General features: G+C 37.5%; 1 protein-coding gene and 1 non-coding gene across 2 annotated transcripts in view; both read left to right on the forward strand.

Moving 5' to 3' along the window:
• SPICE1 (spindle and centriole associated protein 1) overlaps window positions 1-16,627 on the forward strand; it is a 61,189-nt gene that overhangs the window by 24,794 nt on the left and 19,768 nt on the right. The window contains exons 8-10 of the mRNA XM_065876579.1: window positions 5,486-5,628; window positions 5,840-5,977; window positions 6,329-6,594. Coding sequence (XP_065732651.1) covers window positions 5,486-5,628; window positions 5,840-5,977; window positions 6,329-6,594 — 547 coding nt within the window. The remainder of the gene's footprint in view (window positions 1-5,485; window positions 5,629-5,839; window positions 5,978-6,328; window positions 6,595-16,627) is intronic.
• LOC136123024 (U6 spliceosomal RNA) lies at window positions 774-880 on the forward strand. The gene has a single exon (XR_010655903.1). It is a non-coding gene; the product is annotated as a U6 spliceosomal RNA (small nuclear RNA).

Consider the following 16,627-nt stretch of genomic DNA (forward strand, 5'->3'; position numbering starts at 1 on the left):
GGTGTCAGATCCAAAAAATTGTTGCCAAGATCAATGTCAATAGCTTCCCCTATGTTTTCTTCTAGGATTTTTACCATTTCAGGTCTAATGTTTAAGTCTTTAATCCATTTTGAGTTAATTTTTGTGAGTGGTGTAAAGTAGGGGTCCAATTTCATTCTTTTGCACATCTTTATCCAGTTTTTGCAATGCTATATGTGTGTGTATATATATATATATATACACACACACACAAGTATTTAAGTTGTTTCCAATATTTTTCAATTAAAAAATGCTGCAGTGAATAACTTATGCATATGTATTTTTGTATGGTTGAAGGTGTGTATTTAGAGTAAATTACTAGAAGTGGGATTTTGGGATTAAAAGGTAAATGCTATGTAGTTTTTTTCTAAAATTACTGAATTCTGCTTTATGAGGGTTGTAGTATTTTGCACTCCTACTGGCAACTTACAAGAGTGTCTGCACCAGAGTGTGTTGTCAGACTTCTCTGCTGATTTCATAGGAGAGAAATGTTATCTCAGTGTAGTTTTACTTTGCCTTTCTAAGTGAAATTGATAATTTTGTCATATATTTAAGGGACATTACAGTGAATTGTCTATTCATGTCTTTTGCCCATTTTGCTTTTAGGGTTTTGATCCTTTTTTTTTATTAATTTGTAAGCATTCTTTACATATTAAGGCTGTTAGTCTTTTACCTGTGTAATATGTTATATTTTCTCCCAATTCGTTGTCTTTTGAATTTCTTTAACAAGTAAAAGATTTAAGAATATATATATAGTGCTCGCTTTGGCAGCACATATGCTAAAATTAGAACAATACAGAGAAAATAAACATGGCCCCTTTGCAAGGGTGACACACAAATTTGTGATGCATTCCATGTTTAAAAAAAAAGAATATAGGGCTTCCCTGGTGGCACAGTGGTTGAGAGTCCGCCTGCTGATGCAGGGGACATGGGTTCGTGCCCCGGTCTGGGAAGATCCCACATGCCGTGGAGCGGCTGGGCCCGTGAGCCATGGCCACTGAGCCTGCATGTCCGGAGCCTGTGCTCCGCAACGGGAGAGGACACAACAGTGAGAGGCCCGCGTACCCGCAAAACAAAACAAAAACAAAAACAAAACAACAACAACAAAAATATATATATATAGTTTGAATTTATCATTCATTGTTTTTACATGTGGATCTTGAATCATACTCTGAAATTCTTTCCTAAAACTGATTTTAGAGGAATTCACTCATGTTTTCTTCTGATACTTCTGTGGTTTTATTTTTTATTTAGTTCTCTGATCCATTGAAAGTTTATTTTGGTATGTGGTATGAGGTATGGCTCTGCTTCTTATCTTTTCCTAAATTGGTATCCAATTGCCCCAGCACCATTTATTACTGCCCCACTGATCTGAGATTCTGCCTGCATACATTAATTACCGTGTGTACCTGGATCTACTTCTGAATTTTCTAGTCCACTGGCCTTGTTTCTGTAGTCATGCTCCAATACCACACTGTTTGTTTTTTTGTTTTTTTTTGCGGTACACAGGGCTTTTACTGTCGTGGCCTCTCCCGTTGCGGAGCACAGGCTCCGGACATGCAGGCTCAGCGGCCATGGCTCATGGGCCCAGCTGCTCCGCAGCATGTGGGATCTTCCTGTACCGGGGCACGAACCTGTGTCCCCTGCATCGGCAGGCGGACTCTCAACCACTGCGCCACCAGGGAAGCCCACCACACTGTTTTAATTAGAGTTTATATTGTTTTAATAGACTTCCCTCCTAGCCTTTTCCAGTTCAGAGTTTTCATAATGATTGTTACATGTTTATTCTTCTGTATGAATTTAGTGTCAACTTATTTAACATCATAAAAAAGTTTATTGATATTTTTGTTATATTAATAAATTAACTAGAGAGACCTGACATCTTTATTATGCTGGGTTTTACTATCCAAGAACAAAGAATGTTTTTCAATTTGTTAATGTCTACCTTTTTGTTTTTGAGGAGTATTTTAATGTTTTTTTCATATACGTTTCCTCATTTCTTATTAAAATTATTCCTGAGTATTTTTGTTGTTGGTTACTATTTTATTTTATTATTTATTAATTTATTTTTTGAGAGAAGGAAGGATTTATTATTACTTGCAGCAAGTAAGATGAGCTCGGGGGATATTTCCCAAAGCAGTGTCTCCCCAAACAGTAAAATCGGGGAAGTTTTAAGCTAAGAGTACATGCATATTCATGAAGAGGCTTGAGCAGAGGAGAATTCAGCATGGAATTGGGACAAATGTTGGCAGAGTCCAAGCTTTAGTTGATTGAAGTCAGGAGGGTCAACATCATCATTCCATCTTCCACCTAGGTGGGGGCCTTAGTTCCTGCAGAGCTCAAAAACTGTATCAGATTGTTATGTATATCCCTTGAGGAGCAATTAGCACTCGTTTTATTGCTGAACTTTTGTTTCTTGACTGCGTTTTCTTTGTTACTGAATTCCCTTACTTCCCTTAAGATCATTAACTACCGAGACTGGTTCAAGGGCAAGAATTGTGGTCAGGCTTAGATCACAAAATGGCTTAGGCCAAAAGTGGCTTCTCTCTCTCTCTCTCTCTTTTTTTTTTTTTTTTTTTTTTTTGCGGTACACGGGCCTCTCACTGTTGTGGCCTCTCCCGTTGTGGAGCACAGGCTCCGGATGCGCAGGCTCAGCGGCCATGGCTCACGGGCCCAGCCGCTCCACGGCATGTGGGGTCTTCCCAGACCAGGGCACGAACCCGTGTCCCCTGCATCGGCAGGCGGACTCTCAACCACTGCGCCACCAGGGAAAACCAGTTTTCTTCTTTTTTTTGCATGTTGGGGGCAGGAATTTTCATTAGCTGAAATATTTCAATTTTAGTTTTCTGTTTTGATATACTGCCTTTGTTATACTGTACATTTTGTGGAGAGGCTTGGGAGTTTTAGGTGATTCTTCTGTCAATTATGGTGAGGCACAGCTTATTTAGAGCCTTTTTAAAAAAAAAAAAAAGTGTTGGTGGGTTAAAGTTGGCTTGTTCTCCAATATCATGGTTCTCTTTTGTCTTGAAGGACTTTTGCATCTTTTCTCCTTTAGCACTCAGCCTCCAAAGGGTACCTCTCCCTTCATGTTCACCCTCTTCTCCTTAAGAAGTGATGCCTTCCCAAGACTACCACCTTGGGTTCTACAAACTTCTTGGTGGTGTTATGATTGCCCAGGGTTTTTGTTTTTTTTTTAAGTATTTACATACTTAGAGTGGACTTTTTCTTTCTAGAGGTGATTTTTGTCACCATTAGGCTCTCAGCTTTCCTTTTCGCTGTGCAGTTATTTTGAACTGCCCCCATTCTTTGCAAAGGCTTCTTACAGGAGCTCAAGAAATATCTTTGCTGGAATTTGATGCTTATGTTTCAACCTACAGGTAGTTTGAAGTTAGTAGTATTCTCTGTCTTCCAATAATATAGAAGGTATGGGTTATATGCTGTTTTATTTGCTTTTCTTGTTTCACTGTATAGTTTTTTGTAGGATGTGTAGAGTAATTCAAATTTATCTGGTCACCATTTTGTTAGGAATACCTGGAAATATGTATTATCTTTTAAGTACTTTTTCTTTCAGAACCTAAATATAACTAATCTTGTACAGAATTACGTTTATTCTTCAAGCAACAGAAATTTATTCTCTCACAGTTCTAGAGGCCAGAAATCCTTAATCAGTTTCATTAGACTGAAATGAAGGTGTTGGTATTGCCACATTCCCTCTGGATACTCTAAGTTATAATCCACGCCTTGCCTTTACCAGCTTCTGCTGGTTGGTGGTGTGTTTTTGGCTTGTGTCCACATCACTCCAGCCTCTGCCTTCAGCTTCACATCACCTTCTCCACTTGTGTGTGTCAAAACCTCCCTCTGCTTCTCTCTTAAGGATGCATATTATTGCATTCAGGGCCCACTTGGGTAGTCCAGGATCATCTCCCTATTTCAAGACCCTTAACTTAATCCATCTGCAAAGTCCCTTTTTAGTCAGATAAGGTAACATTCACAAGTTCCAGGGATTAGGTTATGAGTATCTTTTGGAGGGCCATTCTTAAGCCTACCATAGATAGTATTGTCTTATTTTGTTGTTGTTATTTGATATAACCTAATTCTTAAAAGTATAAACATTAGAGGTGGTAATGGGAGTTCAAACTGGTTTGGATTTTCCCAACTTGTACAGAAATCTCGTTATGACACTTTTCTTAGGACTTATCCTGAAGGTTGGACTTAGACCTAACTAACACTGTCTTACAGAGGAGTCTTTCTGATGCTTTGGTAACTAGCCATAATGTGAATGGACCACATTACAGCCTTTTGTTAACTAAACTTAATAGCAACTAGTGTTCAATGTGCTGTCCACAGGTTGCTTTAAAGCAACTCCTCTAGGTTGAGGTTTGTAGAGCCACTAAATAAGATTTCCCCTTTCCTCTCTCATTGTTGTTGTTGTTCTCCCATAACAGTTTTATTGTTTTATAGTTCACATACCATACACTCTACCCATTTAAAGCATAATATTCAAAGATCTTCAGATTTTTAGTATTTTCATTGAATTGTTCAACCTACAGTCAATTTCAGAACATTTTTGTTACCCTCAAAGAAGCCCTATACTCTTAAATAGTCAGACCCTATTTTCTCCCAAACCTTTCAGTCCAATCTAATTTGCTAGATGAATCTGTTTTTTTTTGTTTTTGTTTTAAATCTCTGTAGATTTGCCTGTTTGGACATTTCCTGTGTATAGAATCATGCAGTATGTGATATTTTGTGTCTGGGGTCTGTCACATGTTTTCAAGATTTATCCATATTGTAACATGTTAGCACTTCATTCTTTTTATGGCTGAATAATATTCTTTTGTGTGGATAGAGCACATTTTACTTATCCATTCATCAGCTGGTGGACATTTGGGTTGTTTCCACTTTTAGACCCTCTACCTCTTTTAAATATTAGTCTAGTTGGGGAATAGACAAAGAAATCAGACAACTAAAGATTGAAAAATCAGCTTTATCAGTGATAAAGCTGATTACAGCAAAAGGCTTATCTCTCTCACCCGCTACACGGTAGCTCTTCTTCTCATTCCCTCTCCCCGCCTCCCTGAAACACAGGGGCAGAGTCTGCTCTAGTCACTTTACTTCAGTGATGAGCAGCAACTGTGCTCTGAGGACAAGCTGCTTCATAGAAACCATGTACTTTCTCTAGAGAAAGAGAGAGGAGGACATAACCTATAGCACAAAACTTCAGAAATGGCAAATCGCTCCTGGTTTAGGAGCCAGCATAGCTAGGAAACTGGGAGGGAGATGGAATGATTCCTTCTAACACTGAGAAGACTGGCATTTTAGATTTTTATCTTATAAGTTAAAGCAAAACATATTTCTCTTTGATTATGAATTATTAAAAGTTTCTTCAAATCAAACATGTAAACAGTTGAACAAGTTAAATGATAGTACTTATTAATTCTAATATAGCTTGTTGTCCCATAATTTATAGGTTTCTCCACAAAATAACGGAAGATAATTCCGAGTTAATTAATAAACTATGGACTGATATTCAGCAGAAAGTAGCAACACAATCACAAATAACAACCTCTTCAGGAACTCCATCATCTGCTTCTCCATCAGGAGAACAAAAAGGTTTGGTTCCTGACTGTATTAGTTCTCCCAGAGTAGTAGCTTACTTTATTATGTTCTTTCTTAAGCACAGTAATTTTTTAAAGGAACATTACTTGAGTTTTGACTGTCTTAGCCTGGTTGAGTAAATACTCATTGACCTGTCGATTGACATGCTTAAAATTTTTTTGTTGTTGTTCACTTGAGATACTTTTGGAAAAATTCTCCCTTTTAGCTGCTCTGAATGCTACCAATGCTGTTAAGAGAATCCATACGAGGCTTCAACTGGAAGAATCTCCTGAGACTCTAGACTCAAGCTATGTAGTGAGACAAGTGCTGAACTCAAGGAAGCAAAAACAGCTGCTAAATAAAGGTTCAGTCTCTTAATTGACAAAGTGGGTTATTAAACATGTAACTTGACACAGCTCTCTTAGTTTATTAGTGCATGTCTTTTCCCTTAAACTCATCCAATTGGATCCTACTAAGTAAGAGTTTGTTGAATGGTAGCCAGGCAATGCCTCCTTTTATTCCATGTAACTCTAGAAGGATGGTTCTCATCCATTCATTATAGATAGTGTAAATCTGGTTCAAACAGTATAGATTCTTTATGAGAAAATGATGATAACTTGATAAAAAACCTTTTATAAATTGTGAACAACAGTCAAACGTTTTTCTACTGTAATTTTTCCCAGTCTTAACATAGAATGACTTCTGTCATTATCAGTGAAAAGAAAACCAGATTTGCGTGCTCCTTCAAAACAGAAGAATAGCGTGTTATCAACCAGCACAGCCTCCACAGACTTACCGAATAGCAGTAACCCCAGCCTAGATGTCCTCAAACACATGATACATGAAGTGGAACATGAAATGGAAGAATATGAGCGGTGGACAGGACGCGAGGTCCGGGGGCTCCAGAACAGTCAGGGTCTCACCGGCTTCACCCTGTCGCTCGTGAGCTCCCTCTGTCGCCTGGTTCGGTACCTTAAAGAGGTGAGGTTATTAGAGTCTTCTCTTCTGCCAGACTAATGGCAGAAATGGGTAGGTTTTTCCCCTCTACACTTGAATTATTGCAATCTCCAAATAAAGTATAATCAAATTTGAATAGTTTTGTTTAAAATACCTCAGCTTTAGATGATCTGTAGTAAAGGTTTATCCTCTTAATTTTCCTCTACATCCTTATACAGATAACATCAGATAAGTGATGTTGATTTTAATATGAGCTTTAGTAAAATGTAATTAGTTAGGTAAATCTGCTATAAATAAAATTATATCTTGTGCTAATACTTCATATTACTGTTTGGCAGTTACAGGTTAATGAGAACTACTAAACATGTCCTCATTCTACTGCTTTTCTCTGCTTGCTATTCCCACTTCAGTTCAGTTGGGAGAGTGGTATGCCTGTAATCTGTAGACACAGATTAGGAAAATTCTTCATATTATATGTATCACTGGTAACTTGGGCTTTGCTTCAGTGTTTGAAATGGGAGACATTTTATTGTTGTAAAAGTAATTTGTAAGACAAGCAAGAATTGTATCTTTTATTTATTTATTTTTTACATCTTTAAAGAAATGTATCTTTAATTCATTTGTGAATAATAATCAGTCCTCAGAATGCTGTGGGATTAGAAATGGTTATGTATTATACCTTTTTAAAAAACCTATGTAAACTGTTATTTATTTTTTATATATTTAAATTTGTTAAGCAAATATGACCAAAAACTGTTTAAGGAAATTTTATCTTTTAAAAAAAGTTGATTCATCACCCTAATTTACATGTATCAATTTCTCTGGAGATGTCTTCCTAAATTTTCTTTTTAAAAAATTAATTAATTAAAATGTTTACTTCTGTTTTATATTTTTTAATTTAATTTAATTTTTATTTTTTATGTTGGAGTATATTTGATTTACAATGTTATGTTAGTTTCAGGTGTACAGAAAAGTGATTATACATATACATATGTCTATTCTTTTTCAGAGTCTTTTCCCATATAGTTTATTACAGAGTGTTGAGTAGAGTTCCCTGTGCTATACAGTAGGTCCTTGTTGATTATCTATTTTATATATAGTAGTGTGTATATGTTAATCCCAGCCTCCTAATTTATCCCCAGCCCCCACTGCCAGCCTTTCCCCTTTGGTAACCATAGTTTGTTTTCTAAGTCTGCTAGTCTGTTTCTGTTTTATAAATAAGTTCATGTGCTATACAGTAGGTCTCGTTGGTTATCTATTTTATATATAGTAGTGTGTATATGTTAACCCCAACCTCCTAATTTATCCCTAGCCCCCCCGCCCCCCTCCACGAACCTTTCCCCTTTGGTGACCATAGTTTGTTTTCTAAGTCTGCTAGTCTGTTTCTGTTTTGTAAATAAGTTCATTTGTATCATTTTTTTTAGATTCCACTATAAGTGCTATCATATGATATTTGTCTTTGTCTGACTTACTTCACTTAGTATGATAATCTCTAGGTCCATCCATGTTGCTGCAAATGACATTATTTCATTCTTTTTTTATGGCTGAGTAATAATCCATTGTATATATATACCACATCTTCTTTATCCATTCATCTGTTGATGAACATTTAGGTTGCTTCCATGTCCTACCTATTGTAAATAGTGCTACAGTGAACATTGGGTTGCATGTTTCTTTTCGAAGTATGTTTTTCTCCGGATATATGCCCAGGAATGGGCTTGCTGGATCATCTGGTGGCTCTATTTTTAGTTTTTTAAAGAACCTCCATACTGTTCTCTGTAGTGGCCATACCAATTTACATTCCCACCAACAGTGTAGGAGGGTTCACTTTTCTCCACACCCTTTACAGTATTTATTGGTTGTAGACTTTTTGATGATGGCTGTTCTGATAAGTGTGAGGTGAAACCTCATTATAGTTTTGATTTACATTTCTCTAATAATTAGCGATGTTGAGCATCTTGTGCTTTTTGGCCATCTGTATGTCTTCTTTGGAGAAATGTCTATTTAGGTCTTCTGCCAATTTTCTGATTGGGTTGTTTGTTTTTTTGATATTGACCTGCATGAGCTGTTTATATAATATATTTTGGAGATAAATCCCCTGTTGGTCACATCATTTGCAAATATTTTCTCCCATTCAGAGGGTTGTCTTTTTGTTTTGCTTGTTGTTTTCTTTGCTGTGCAAAAGCTTTTAAGTTAATTAGATCCCATTTGTTTGTTTTTATTTTCATTACTCTAGGAGGTGGATCCAAAAAGATAGTGCTGCGATTTATGTCAGTTACTGTTCTGCCTAAGTTTTCCTCTAAGAGTTTTATAGTATCCGGTCTTACATTTAGGTCTCTAATCGATTTTGAATTTATTTTTGTGTATGGTGTTAGAGAATGTTCTAATTTCATTCTTTTACATGTAGCTGTCCAGTTTTCCCAGCACCACTTATTGAAGAGACTGTCTTTTCTCCACTGTATAATCTTGCTTCCTTTGTCAGAGATTGATTGACCATGGGTGTGTGGGTATATTTCTGGGCTTTCTATCCTGTTCCATTGATCTATAAGTCTATCTTTGTGCCAGTACCATACTGTTTTGATTACTGTAGCTTTATAGTATAGTCTGAAGTCAGGGAGCCTGATTCCTCAAGCTCCATTTTTCTTTCTCAAGATTGCTTTAGCTATTCAGGGTCTTTTGTGTTTCCATGCAAACTTTAAGATTTTTTTTGTTCTAGATCTGCAAAAATGCCATTGGTAATTTGATAGGGATTGCATTGAATCGGTAGATTACTTTGGGTAGTGTAGTTATTTTTACAATATTGATTCTTCCAACCCAAGAACATGGTATATCTTTTCATCTGTTTGTGTCATCTTCGATTTCTTTCATCAGCATCTTATAGTTTTAGGAGTACAGGTCTTTTGCTTAGGTAGGTTTATTACTAGGTATTTTATTCTTTTTGATGTGATAGTAAATGGGATTGTTTCCTTAATTTCTCTTGCTGATTTTTTGTTGTTAGTGTATAGAAATGCAACAGATTTCTGTATTAATTTTGTATTCTGCAACTTTACTGAATTCATGGATTGCCCTAGTAGTTTTCTGGTAGCATCTTTAGGATTTTTTTATGGGCCATGCGAAGAACCATAAATATTACTTACTCTGCAGGGAAAGGGAAATCCTTGACCTGTCCTCAACAAAGGAATGACACAAATGGATTAACATACTGAACCTATCCAGGTTCTGCATGGTGGACTCATTGTAGGAGAGCAGAGCTCCCACTGTTCTTTCCCCACATCATTGCAAGGAATAATGGTTTTGCTTTCTCTGAGAAAAAGCAAGGAGTGAAAAATACCTCCACCTTCATTAGGTCCAGAAGCTCCACCTGGGGAAGAATTTTCACTAAATGTAATCACTGATTTCCACTGGACTGCTGATGAGATCTTTGTTAAGTAGAACATATTTCTTCAATTCTTACACCTGAACATATCTCCTCTCCCTATTATTTTACCTAGAAGCAATAACAATGTCCGAAGATATGCAGTTCTAGCAGGAGTGATAGTGCACACATTCTCAAGCAGGACAACTTTTGGAGTAATTCAGAAATTACAGCCACAGGTCTGTAACAAAGAGAAATGGATATGGTAGCTCTCTGAAAAACAATAATGCATCATGCAAGTAAACATTATTACCAGGAGTTCAATACCAAATATGTGTAAACTAGGACAAGCACCTGCATTAAACTTCTGGTTCTCATCACTTGGTCCATTGAGTCTCTATGTGTAAGCAAGTATCAGAAAAAGATGTTTGGCACTGCCATGACAATAAATCTATCAAAGTTGGAAGCATTGAACTCTGTGAATTATTTCCCAAAATACAAAGCTCAAGCTGGAAAGAGTTGTATTCACCTGAGGCATTTCTGTGAAAATAAATATTACATAAAAGAGACAATGGACATAATCAGTGTCTAGATTGATACAGGATATTTAGTGACTTTCAGAAGACACTTATGATATGCAAAATTGCATTCTCTTCTTGTTTGTAATTATTATACTGAAATGTATTGAGCAAACACTTTGATGTAAATGTTGAAGCAGCTATTTGCTTTTTAACACAGTAGTGCAAGGTCATTTCTCCAAATTGGGGGGGAAATTAAAACTACATGAGTAGCTCTGGAATGTCACACTGATGTAAACGTTACTATTTAGATTAAACTATCAGTTTCAATGACTATGGAAAAAATTGAAAAGCATTTTTCCCATTTAAACTTATCAGACAGATAATACCAAAGTAGGGACACGATTTTCCCCTTGGCTCTGGTTAGTCTCGTATGTAGAAAGTGTATGGATAATTTTTCAAGCTTATCAGGGCCTATAGACATACTGACTACATTGTTCTGCAGGGCACAGATCCTACTGGCTTGAAGAGATACTGCAGAAGCCTATCAGCTAGATGAATGTGCCTCTCATGTTTTTGTTTCCTGGTTGAGTACATAGATCAAAAAGGTGGCATGTTGTTTTTTTTTTAACATCTTTATTGGAGTATAATTGCTTTACAATGGTGTGTTAGTTTCTGCTGTATAACAAAGTGAATCAGCTATATGTATACATATATCCCCATATCTCCTCTCTCTTGCATCTCCCTTCTACCCTCCCTATCCCACCCCTCTAGGTGGACACAAAGCACCGACCTGATCTCCCTGTGCTATGCTGCTGCTTCCCACTAGCTATCTATTTTACATTTGGTAGTGTATATATGTCCATGCCACTCTCTCGTGTTTGTGGTTTTTACAGTTTTTTTCTCGTAGTTGATTTCTAATCTCATAGTGTTGTGGTTAGAAAAGATGCTTGATATATTTTCAGTTTTCTTAGATTATTGAGGCTTTCTTTATGGCCCACTATGTGATCTATCCTGAAGCATGTTCTGTGTGTACTTGAGAAGAATGTGTATTCTGCTGCTTTCGGGTGGAATGTTCTATAAATATCAATTAAGTACATTTGGTATAATGTATAATTTAAGGCCTGTGTTTCCTCATTGACTTTCTTGTCTGGATGATCTGTCCACTGATGTAAATGGAGTGTTAAAGTCCCCCACTCTTATTGTGTTACTGTAGATTTCTCCTTTTATGGCTGTTAGCATTTGCCTTATATACTGAGGTGCTCCTATGCTGGATGCATGTATATTTACAATTGTTATATCTTCTTGGATTGATCCCTTGATCATTATGTAGTGTCCTTTGTCTCTGGTAACAGTCTTTATTTTAAAGTCTATTTTGTCTGATATGAGTATTGCTACTACAGCTTTGTTTTAATTTCCATTTGCATGGAGTATCTGTATGTGTCCCTAGGTCTGAAGTGGGTCTGTTGTAGACAGTATATGTATGGGTCTTGTTTCTGTATCCATTCAGCCAGTCTGTGTCTTTTGGTTGGAGCCTTTAATCCATTTACATTTAAGATAATTACCAATATGTATTTTCTTATTGCCATTTTAAAAATGATTTTGGGATTGTTTTCATAGGTCTTATTTCTTCCCTTCCTCTTTTTGTTCTCTTTTCTTGTGATTTGATTATCTTTGATGTTGTATTTGGATTCTTTTTCCTTTTTGGTCTGTATATCTATTGTATATTTTTGGCTTGTGGTTATCATGAGGTTTTGATATAGCAGTTTATATATATACAATATTGTTTTAAGTTGTTGGTCTCTTAATTTCAAATGCATTTCCAATATCCTGCATTTGTACTGTTGTCACGATTGTTGATTTTGATATCATATTTGTGTATGGATGATTTCCTACCTTTACTGTATGTTTGCCTTTACCAGTTAATTTTCCCATTTGTAATTTTCTCATTTCTTGTCGTGGGCTTTTCTTTTCCCCCTAGAGAAGTTCCTTTAGCATTTGTTGTAAAGCTGGTTTGGTGGTGCTGAATTCTCTTAACTTTTGCTCGTCTGTAAACCTTTTGATTTCTCCATCAAGTTGGAACGAGAGCCTTGCTGGGTAGAGTGTTCTTGGTGGTAGGTTTTTCCCTTTTATCACTTTAAGTATATCTTGCCACTCCCTTCTGGCCTCAGAGTTTCTGCTGAAAAATCAGCTGATAACCTTATGGGGATTCCTTTGTACGTTATTTGTTGATTTTCCCTTGTTGCTTTTAATATTTTCTCTGTCTTTAATTTTTGTCAATTTGATTAACAACTTATTGACGGGTAATGTATTAATACATCTTTTGTTACCTGAACGTTATTGACCAGAGATGTATCAGTACGTTTTTAGAAAGTGATACAATTAATATCACTGTGTGAAGTTGTTAGGGCTTAAAATTGATGAAGGGTTCATTATACAACTTGCGATTGTCATTATTATTCACGTTTTGCTCCATTAGGTTTTTGTTCCAACATTGTGTAAATTATAAATGCAAGTTTATTATCATAAAATCTTCAAAAATTATGCATCATGAAATTTTGAGTGAAGAAGAACTTTTTGGTGAATTTTATGCAGATACTTTCTGTGATTGTCCTAGTGACATATATACTAGTGTCTCAGGAGATGATAGTTCTTCAGAATATAGTTCTGATTCAGAAGATGTGAATATTAGACCAACAAAAAGACAAAAAACCTTATTGATTGATTCTGACACAGAAAATGAAAATGAAACTCACAGTGCTGGAGAATGCTTCTTTGCTTCTACAGAAGAGTGGGTTGAAGGCAACATTTCACAAAAATTAGAAGACTTTACGGGTGTGTCAGCTGTAACTATTGAATGTAATAACCCACAAACTGTTAGTGAAATAGCAGAATTAATTTTTGGTAACGACTTTTTCAAGTTGGTTGCTTCTCAAACAAACTTGTATCACCAACAGAATGAAAAATCATAAAAAGTATGATAAGGCTTTAAAATGGACTGATGTAAGCAATAGTGACATGAAGAAGTTTCTTGGATTAATAATTTTGATGGAACAAATAAGAAAGTCACACTGGAAAGAATATTGGTCGACTGACCCCTTACTTGAAACACCTATCTTTCCAAAGATTTTGACGAGAAGAAGGTTCAAACAAATAATGACATTTCTTCACTTTAATGATAACTTGGAAACTCCACATCCTGCAGACAGAATTTCAAAAGTTAAATCTCTTTTGGATTGTTTTCTACCAAAATTTCAATCGATCTATGTACCCAAACAAGAGCTATCAATTGAGGAGGCAAAGATAAAGTGGAGAGGACGACTCAGATTCAAAACCTATAGTCCGGGCTTCCCTGGTGGTGCAGTGGTTGAGAGTCCGCCTGCCGATGCAGGGGACACGGGTTTGTGCCCCGGTCCGGGAAGATCCCACATGCCGCAGAGTGGCTGGGCCTGTGAGCCATGGCTGCTGAGCCTGCGCATCCAGAGCCTGTGCTCTGCAACGGAAGAGGCCACAACAGTGAGAGGCCCGCTTACCGCAAAAAAAAAAAAAACCCTATAATCCCAGAAAACTTACAAAATATGGAATTTTGGTCAGGATGGTTAGCAAAAGTGAAACTGGATATACATGCAGCCTTGAGATTTACATGGGTGAAGGAAAGAAACTGCAAGAAACAATATTATTGGTCCTACAACCTTATCTTGGTTCATGGCACCATATTTACAAGACAGTTATTACAACTGTGTCCACATCTGAAATATTGTTGAAAAATAAAACCAGAGTTTGTGGGACTATAAGAGAGAATTGTGGTCTATTAAACCAATTAAAGGAGAAATCTAAAAATCTACAGATGGGAGAAATGACATTCTTACAGAAGAGAGAAGTGATTCTTCTTATATGGAAAGACAAGAGGCTAGTCCGCATGGTGACAACTATTCATGATGCCTCCATAGCATCTACAGGAAAAGAAGACAGGAGGACTGGCCATCAGATAACTAAGCCCACTTGTATATAGAGTATAATAAATATATGAAAGGAGTTGATCGATCTGATCAAATCTGTCAAATTTCAGTATCCTCTGGAAAACTCTAAAATGGTATAAGAAACTGGGTTTCTTTTGAGTAATTGCGGTTTATTCAATGTGTTTAAAATTTATTGTAGCCTTAATGCACAGAATAAAATGACTTACAAGTAATTTTTATTAGCTAGACAATGGGTAACTGACCATTCTGGTGAATGTAGTGGTAGTCCCGCACCTGGTCCTTCTTGTGGTGTTTCTAAAAGAGACCCCTGCAAAGATCCACCTTGTCAACTATCAGGTAAAATAAAAACATATTCTAGAGGAAATAATACCCACAGGACTAAAAAGAAGTGCCACCAGAAAGTGTAGCATCTGCTCTTTCAGGGGAAAGCACAGTGAAACACAGTATGTTTGTAATAGATGTTCTGTTCCCCTGCACAGAGGTGCCTGCTATACTGCCCATCACACTCTAACAAAATATTAGAATGCTTTAGTAAGACATGTACAAAGTTTCAAATAAATACATTAAGTGCAAAAAAAAGTTGTCAATATTTACTGAAATGCTAGTGTTTCCATATTCACTTACATAACAAATTGCCAGCCACCAGCATTAGTTTCTGCAAAAATCCCCTGGTCAGTAATGTGTTAACATGTGTCTTGGCATGTTCCTCCTTGGCTTTATCCTGTATGAGACTCTCTGTGCTTCCTGGACTTGGATGACTGTTTCCTTTCCCATGTTAGGGAAGTTTTCGGCTATTACCTCTTCACATATTTTCTCAGGCCCTTTCTGTCTCTCTTCTCCTTCTGGGACTCCTAAAATGCAAATGTTGGTCTGTTTAATGTTGTCCCAGAAGTCTCTTAGGCTGTCCCCATTCTTTTCATTCTTTTTTCTTTATTCTGTTCTGCGGCAGTGATTTCCGCCATTCTGTCTTCCAGCTCACTTATCCGTTCTTCTGCCTCATTTATTCTTCAGTGGATTCCTTCTAGTGTATTTTTCATTTCAGTTATTGCATTGTTTATCTCTTTTTGTTTGTTCTTTATATCTTCTAGCTCTTAAACGTTCCTTGTATCTTCTTGATCTGTGCATCCATTCTTTTTCTGAGATCATGGATCATCTTTACTATCATTACTCTGAATTCTTTTTCAGGTAGACTGCCTATCTCCACTTCATTTAGTTGTTCTTCTGGGGTTTTATGTTGTTCCTTTGTCTGGAACATATTCCTCTGTTGTCTCATTTTGTCTAACTTTCTGTGTTTGCAATCCCACAGGCTGCAGGATTATAGTTTGTCTTGCTTCTTGTGTCTGTCTCCTGGTGGATGAAGCTGATCTAAGAGGCTTGTGCAGGCTTCCTGGTAGGAGGGACTGGTGCTGACCACTGGTGGGGTCTTGTCTCTCTCGTGGACAGGGCCATGTCAAGGGGTGTGTTTAGAGGTGGCTGTGGGCTCAGGAAGACTTTAAGCAGCCTGTCTGCTGATGGATCAGGCTGTGTTCCTGCCCTGTGGGTTGTTTGGCCTGAGGCATCCCATCACTGGAGCCTTCAGGCTGTTGGGTGGGGCCAGGTCTTGGCATCAAAATGGCAGCCTCCAGGACAGCTCATGCCAATGATTACCCAGTACCTCTGCCACCAGTGTCCTTGTCCTTGTTCCCGCAGTGAGGCATAGCTGCCCCCCACCTCCAAGACCAGGACGTAGGTCTGGCGCAGGCTCCTCTGCAGTCACTGCTTTTTCCCCTGGGTCCTGGTGTACACGAGACCTTGTGTGTACCCTCCAAGAGTGGCGTTTCTGTTTCCCTCAGTCCTGTGGAGTTCCTGTGATCAAGCCCCCCTGGTTTTCAAAGCCAAATGCTCTGGGGGTTCCTCCTCCCAGTGCCAGACCCCCAGACCAGGGAGCCTGACCTGGGCCCAGAACTCTCACTCCTGTGGGAGAACTTCTGCAATATAATTATTTTCCAGTTTGTGGGTTGCCCACCCGGCCGGTATGGGATCTGACCGTGTCGTGAATGTGCCCCTCCTACTGTCTCGTGGATTCTTATTTATCTTTGGAAGTAGAAGATCTTTTTTGGTAGGTTCCAGCCCTTTTTTGTCAATGGTTGTTTAGTAGTTAGCTGTGATTTTGGTGTTTTCGTGAGAGGAGGTCAGCTCAGGTCCTTCTACTCCACCATCTTGTA

This window comes from Phocoena phocoena, chromosome 4 (assembly GCF_963924675.1).
Source record: "Phocoena phocoena chromosome 4, mPhoPho1.1, whole genome shotgun sequence".
In the NCBI taxonomy this organism is placed as follows: domain Eukaryota; kingdom Metazoa; phylum Chordata; class Mammalia; order Artiodactyla; family Phocoenidae; genus Phocoena; species Phocoena phocoena.